This window comes from Oncorhynchus kisutch, linkage group LG11 (genome assembly GCF_002021735.2).
Source record: "Oncorhynchus kisutch isolate 150728-3 linkage group LG11, Okis_V2, whole genome shotgun sequence".
Lineage (NCBI taxonomy): Eukaryota > Metazoa > Chordata > Actinopteri > Salmoniformes > Salmonidae > Oncorhynchus > Oncorhynchus kisutch.
In genome coordinates, this window is record NC_034184.2 from 84526992 (window position 1) to 84535112 (window position 8121).

Here is an 8121-nt window from a genome sequence, read left to right on the forward strand (position 1 = left end):
ATGTACAGACCCAGGATGTAACAGAGCTGTAGGTGTACCTACCATAGGAGTGTCCTCGAAGCCTACCATTGACTATGTACAGACCCAGCGTGTGACAGAACTGCAGGAGCCCTCTATAGGAGTGTCCTCGAAGCCTACCATTGACTATGTACAGACCCAGCGTGTGACAGAACTGCAGGAGCCCTCTATAGGAGTGTCCTCGAAGCCTACCATTGACTATGTACAGACCCAGCGTGTGACAGAACTGCAGGAGCCCTCTATAGGAGTGTCCTCGAAGCCTACCATTGACTATTTACAGACCCAGGATGTAACAGAGCTGTAGGAGCCCTCTATAGGAGTGTCCTCGAAGCCTACCATTGACTATGTACAGACCCAGGATGTAACAGAGCTGTAGGAGCCCTCTATAGGAGTGTCCTCGAAGCCTACCATTGACTATGTACAGACCCAGGATGTAACAGAGCTGTAGGAGCCCTCTATAGGAGTCCCCTCTATAAATGTGGACGTCAAAACCAGTTCAAATGTCTATGCTTTTGAACATCAACTACATATAAATGTAATTTAAGTCTGAAGTTTACATACACTTAGGTTGGAGTCATTAAAACTCGTTTTTCAACCACTCCACAAATGTCTTGTTAACAAACTATAGTTTTGACGAGTCGGTTAGGACATCTACTTTCTGCATGACACAAGTAATTTTTCCAACAATTGTTTAAAGACAGTTTATTTCACTTATAATTCACTGTATCACAAGTCAGAAGTTTACATACACTAAGTTGAATGTGCCTTTTTAAACAGCTTGGAAAATTCCAGATAATGTCATGGCTTTAGAAGCTTCTGATAGGCTAATTGACATCATTTGAGTCAATTGGAGGTGTACCTGTGGATGCATTTCAAGGCCTACCAAGGCCTACCTTCAAACTCAATGCCTCTTTGCTTAACATCGTGGGAAAATCAAAAGAAATCAGCCAAGACCTCAGAAAACAAATTGTAGACCTCCACAAGTCTGGTTCATCCTTGGGAACAATTTCCAATCTCTTGAAGGTACCACGTTCATCTGTACAAGCAATAGTACGCAAGTATAAACACCATTGGACCAAGCAGCCATCATACCGCTCAGGAAGGAGACGCGTTCTGTCTCCTAGAGATCACCGTACTTTGGGGTCGAAAAGTGCAAATCAATCCCAGAACATCAGCAGAGCAATATGTGAAGATGCTGGAGAAAACAGGTACAAAAGTATCTATATCCACAGGAAAACCAGTCCTATATCGACATAACACGAAAGGCCGCTCAGCAAGGAAGAAGCCACTGCTCTAAAACCGCCATAAAAAGCCAGACTACAGTTTGCAACTGCACATGGGGACAGGATCATACCTTTTGGAGAAATGTCCTCTGGTCTGACGAAACAAAAATTCGTCAACTGTTTGGCCATAATGACCATTGTTATGTTTGGAGGTAAAAGGGGGAGGCTTGCAAGCCAAAGAACACCATCCCAACCGTGAAGCACAGGGATGGCAGCATCATGTTGTGGGGATGCTTTGCTGCAGGTGGGACTGGTGCACTTCACAAAAAGATGGAATCATGAGGTAGGAAAGTTATGTGGATATATTGAAGCAACATCTCAAGACATCAGTCAGGAAGTTAAAACTTGGTCGCAAATGGGTCTTCCAAATGGACAATGACCCCAAGCATACTTCCAAAGTTGTGGCAAAATGGCTTAAGGACAACAAAGTCAAGGTATTGGAGTGGCCATCACAAAGCCCTGACCTCAATCCCATAGAAAATGTGTGGGCAGAAATGAAAAAGTGTGCGTGAGCAAAGAGGCCTACAAACCTGACTCAGTTACACCAGCTCTGTCAGGAGGAATGGGCCAAAATTCACCCAATTTATTGAGAGAAGCTTGTGGAACGCTACCCGAAACGTTTGACCCAAGGTAAACCATTTAAAGGAAATGCTACCAAAATGAATTGAGTGTATGTAAACTTCTGACCCACTGGGAATGTGATGAAATAAATAAAAGCTGAAATAAATCACTCTTTCTACTATTATTCTGATATTTCACATTCCTAAAATAAAGTGTGATACTAACAGACCTAAGACAGGGACTTTTTACTAGGATTAAATGTCAGGAATGGTGAAAAACTGAGTTTAAATGTATTTGGCTAAGGCATATGTAAACTTCTGACTTCAAATAAATATTATATATATATATATATATATATATATATATAAAAATATAAAATTAGGGACTGATTTATACCTGGAACACCAGGTGGGTGATATTAAATTTCAGGTAGAACAGAAAAAAAAAGTATTTCAGTCCAGACCTCGAAAGGGAAGACTTGAATAGCCTCGATATAGGGAACAGGAGGCAGAACTGTTTCTAATTTCCTTAAATCAGCATGACGATCGTGTTCCAAATGGCACCCTATTCGCTTATAGCCGAAGAGTCATTGGAAAAGTAGCTAGGGCTTAGGACACACACTATAGACAGATCCTAGCACCCTCGGTCACTCCAGCTAGCAGGCCAATGTAGCAGGCCAAAGTAGCAGGCCAAAGTAGCAATAGCTAGGGTTTAGGACAGCAAATGTTAGCTTTTAAAAAAGAATTGGGGCTATGGTAGTCAAATGCAAAACATTCTAACAGTATTTCTGATTGTATTCTCAACGCACCATCCTTTCCCTCCCTCCCTCCCTCCCTCCCTCCATACCTTCTGCCTCCTCCTTGATGCTCTTGGGTTCGGAGACAGCGAAACACTGCATGGTCTCATATTTCTGTTTCTGCCCCTCATGGTCGTTGGTCTCGTCCCTGTTGTCACTGTGAGGGTTGACCAGCATTCGACAGTTAAACGTGTGACTGTTCCTCCTGGGACCTTCACTGGACCACGGCACACCGTTCACTACAGAGGGAGGGAGGGAGGGAGGGAGGGAGGGAGGGAGGGAGGGATGGCGGGAGAGAGAGAGAGAGAGGGAGGGAGAGGGAGGGAGGGATGGATATAGAGGGAGGGAGAGGGAGGGATGGCGGGAGGGAGAGAGAGAGAGAGAGAGAGAGAGAGAGAGAGGGAGGAGGAGGGGGAGAGAGAGAGAGGGATGGAGAGAGAGAGAGGGAGAGAGAGAGAGAGAGAGAGAGAGAGAGGGAGAGAGAGAGAGAAAGAAAGAGTCATTGTTACCAATTATTTCTGCTTTTGGGTCATCCACATGAAGATGAAAAAGACACTGTTGGAGACAGAGGAAGGTGTTTTAAAGGACCACTATGTATAAAAGACACTGAAGGAGACAGAGGACGGTGTTTTAAAGGACCACTATGTATAAAAGATACTGAAGGAGACAGAGGACGGTGTTTTAAAGGACCACTATGTATAAAAGACACTGAAGGAGACAGAGGAAGTATCAGAACAAGGTTGCTATGTATAAAAGACCTTGAGAAAACCCAAACCCCTCTCTTCTCTCACACACACTCTCCCATCTGTTCATGCTCTCATTCAGCTGCATGGAGGGTCGGGGGGGGGGCATTGATAATCTGTGAATCTGGGCCACAGCACAGCCCAACACAACCCTGAAGATCATTTCCCCCTTCCCAGGGTGCTCTTTTCTGCGACGCCTGCCACCCGGACAGCTTAGAGACCTCCACGTGATACACACAGGCTGAGTCTCAAACGGCAGATTGTACTCTATATAGGACTCCACTGGTATAGGACTCCACTGGTATAGGACCCCACTGGTATAGGACCCCACTGGTATAGGACCCCACTGGTATAGGACCCACTGGTATAGGACCCCACTGGTATAGGACTCCACTGGTATAGGACCCCACTGGTATAGGACTCCACTGGTATAGGACCCCACTGGTATAGGACCCCACTGGTATAGGACTCCACTCTCATAGGACCCCACTGGTATAGGACTCCACTGGTATAGGACCCCACTGGTATAGGACCCCACTGGTATAGGACCCCACTGGTATAGGACTCCACTGGTATAGGACTCCACTGGTATAGGACCCCACTGGTATAGGACCCCACTGGTATAGGACCCCACTGGTATAGGACCCCACTGGTATAGGACTCCACTGGTATAGGACTCCACTGGTATAGGACTCCACTGGTATAGGACTCCACTGGTATAGGACCCCACTGGTATAGGACTCCACTCTCATAGGACCCCACTGGTATAGGACCCCACTGGTATAGGACCCCACTGGTATAGGACCCCACTGGTATAGGACTCCACTCTCATAGGACCCCACTGGTATAGGACCCCACTGGTATAGGACCCCACTGGTATAGGACTCCACTCTCATAGGACCCCACTGGTATAGGACTCCACTCTCATAGGACTCCACTCTCATAGGACTCCACTGGTATAGGACCCCCACTGGTATAGGACCCCACTGGTATAGAATCCCACTGGTAAAGGACCCCACTGGTATAGGACCCAACTGGTATAGGACCCCACTGTTATATGACTCCACTCTCATAGGACCCCACTGGTATAGGACTCCACTGGTATAGGACCCCACTCTCATAGGAACCCACTCTCATAGGACTCCACTGGTATAGGACTCCACTGGTATAGGACCCCACTGGTATAGGACCCCACTGGTATAGGACCCCACTCTCATAGGACCCCACTGGTATAGGACTCCACTGGTATAGGACTCCACTGGTATAGGACTCCACTGGTATAGGACTCCACTCTCATAGGACTCCACTGGTATAGGACTCCACTGGTATAGGACTCCACTGGTATAGGACTCCACTGGTATAGGACTCCACTGGTATAGGACCCCACTGGTATAGGACCCACTGGTATAGGACCCCACTGGTATAGGACCCCACTCTCATAGGACCCCACTCTCATAGGACCCCACTCTCATAGGACCCCACGCTCATAGGACCCCACTGGTATAGGACTCCACTGGTATAGGACTCCACTGGTATAGGACTCCACTCTCATAGGACCCCACTGGTATAGGACCCCACTGGTATAGGACTCCACTGGTATAGGACTCCACTGGTATAGGACCCCACTTGTATGGACCCCACTGGTATAGGACCCCACTGGTATAGGACTCCACTGGTATAGGACTCCACTGGTATAGGACTCCACTGGTATAGGACCCCACTGGTATAGGACTCCACTCTCATAGGACCCCACTGGTATAGGACTCCACTCTCATAGGACTCCACTCTCATAGGACCCCACTGGTATAGGACCCCACTGGTATAGGACCCCACTGGTATAGAATCCCACTGGTATAGAATCCCACTGGTAAAGGACCCCGCTGGTATAGGACCCCACTGGTATATGACTCCACTCTCATAGGACCCCACTGGTATAGGACTCCACTGGTATAGGACTCCACTGGTATAGGACCCCACTCTCATAGGAACCCACTCTCATAGGACTCCACTGGTATAGGACTCCACTGGTATAGGACCCCACTGGTATAGGACCCCACTGGTATAGGACCCCACTCTCATAGGACCCCACTGGTATAGGACTCCACTGGTATAGGACTCCACTGGTATAGGACTCCACTCTCATAGGACCCCACTGGTATAGGACCCCACTGGTATAGGACCCACTGGTATAGGACCCCACTCTCATAGGACCCCACTCTCATAGGACCCCACTCTCATAGGACCCCCACTCTCATAGGACCCCACTGGTATAGGACTCCACTGGTATAGGACTCCACTGGTATAGGACTCCACTCTCATAGGACCCCACTGGTATAGGACCCCCACTGGTATAGGACTCCACTGGTATAGGACTCCACTGGTATAGGACCCCACTTGTATAGGACCCCACTGGTATAGGACCCCACTGGTATAGGACTCCACTGGTATAGGACTCCACTGTATAGGACTCCACTGGTATAGGACTCCACTTCATAGGACTCCACTCTCATAGGACTCCACTGGTATAGGACCCCACTCTCATAGGACCCCACTCTCATAGGACTCCACTGGTATAGGACTCCACTCTCATAGGACCCCACTCTCATAGGACTCCACTGGTATAGGACCCCACTGGTATAGGACCCCACTGGTGTAGGACTCCACTGGTGTTGGACCCCACTCTCATTGGACTCCACTCTCATTGGACTCCACTCTCATTGGACTCCACTCTCATTGGACTCCACTCTCATTGGACCCCACTCTCATTGGACCCACTCTCATTGGACCCCACTCTCATTGGACCCCACTGGTATAGGACGTAGAACACCAAATAATGAATGCAGAGCAGAATTAGGCCGATACTCACTAATGATCAAAATCCAGAAAAGAGCCGTTAAATTCTACAACCACCTAAAAGGAAGCGATTCCCAAACCTTCCATAACAAAGCCCATCACCTACAGAGAGATGAACCTGGGGAAGAGTCCCCTAAGCAAGCTGGTCCTGGGGCTCTGTTCACAACTTAAACACACCCCACCGAGCCCCAGGACAACAGCACAATTAGACCCAACCAAATCATGAGAAAACAAAAAGATAATTACAGAGCAAACTAGAATGCTATTTGGCCTTAAACAGAGAGTACACAGTGGCAGAATACCTGACCACTGTGACTGACCCTAAACAGAGAGTACACAGTGGCAGAATACCTGACCACTGTGACTGACCTAAAATTAAGGAAAGCTTTGACTATGTACAGATTCAGTGAGCATAGCCTTGCTATTGAGAAAGGCCGCCGTAGGCAGACATGGCTCTCAAGAGAAGACAGGCTATGTGCTCACTGCCCACAAAATGAGGTGGAAACTGAGCTTCACTTCCTAACCTCCTGCCCAATATATGACCATATTAGAGACACATATTTCCCTCAGATTACACAGATCAACAAAGAATTCGAAAACAAATTCAATTTGATAAACTCCCATATCTACTGGTGAAATTCCACAGTGTGCCATCACAGCAGCAAGGTTTGTGACCTGTTGCCACGAGAAAAGGGCAACCAGTGAAGAACGAACACCATTGTAAATACAACCCATATTTATGCTTATTTATTTTCCCTTATGTTCTTTAACTATTGTTACAACACGGTATATACATTGGGGCAAAAAAGTATTTAGTCAGCCACCAATTGTGCCAGTTCTCCCACTTAAAAGATGAGAGGCCTGTAATTTTCATCATAGGTACACTTCAACTATGACAGACAAAATGAGGGGGAAAAAGTCCAGAAAATCACATTGTAGGATTTTTAACAAATTTATTTGCAAATTATGGTGGAAAATAAGTATTTGGTCACCTACAAACAAGCAAGATTTCTGGCTCTCACAGACCTGTAACTTCTTCTTTAAGAGGCTCCTCTGTCCTCCACTCGTTACCTGTATTAATGGCACCTGTTTGAACTTGTTATCAGTATAAAAGACACCTGTCCACAACCTCAAACAGTCACATTCCAAACTCCACTATGGCCAAGACCAAAGAGCTGTCAAAGGACCCAGAAACAAAATTGTAGACCTGCACCAGGCTGGGAAGACTGAATCTGCAATAGGTAAGCAGCTTGGTTTGAAGAAATCAACTGGGGAGCAATTATTAGGAAATGGAAAAGATACAAGACCACTGATAATCTCCCTCGATCTGGGGCTCCACGCAAGATCTCACCCGTGGGTTCAAAATGATCACAAGAGCGGTGAGCAAAATTCCCAGAACCACACGGCGGACCTAGTGAATGACCTGCAGAGAGCTGGGACCAAAGTAACAAAGCCTACCATCAGTAACACACTACGCCGCCAGGGGCTCAAATCCTGCAGTGCAGATGTGTCCCCTGCTTAAGCCAGTACATGTCCAGGCCCGTCTGAAGTTTGCTAGAGAGCATTAGGATGATCCAGAAGAAGATTGGGAGAATGTCATATGGTCAGATGAAAAAAAATAACTTTTTGGTAAAAACTAAACTCGTCGTGTTGGAGGACAAAGAATGCTGAGTTGCATCCAAAGATACCATACCTACTGTGAAGCATGGGGTGGAAACATCATGCTTTGGGGCTGTTTTTCTGCAAAGGGACCAAGACGACTGATCCGTGTAAAGGAAAGAATGAATGGGGCCATGTATCGTGAGATTTGAGTGAAAACCTCCTTCCATCAGCAAGGGCATTGAAGATGAAATGTGGCTGGCGTCTT

General features: G+C 46.9%; 1 protein-coding gene across 1 annotated transcript in view; it reads right to left on the minus strand.

The window, feature by feature from the left end:
- LOC109885725 (nuclear receptor coactivator 2) overlaps positions 1-8121 on the minus strand; it is a 223519-nt gene that overhangs the window by 85025 nt on the left and 130373 nt on the right. The window contains 1 exon segment of the mRNA XM_031835033.1: positions 2709-2897. Coding sequence (XP_031690893.1) covers positions 2709-2897 — 189 coding nt within the window.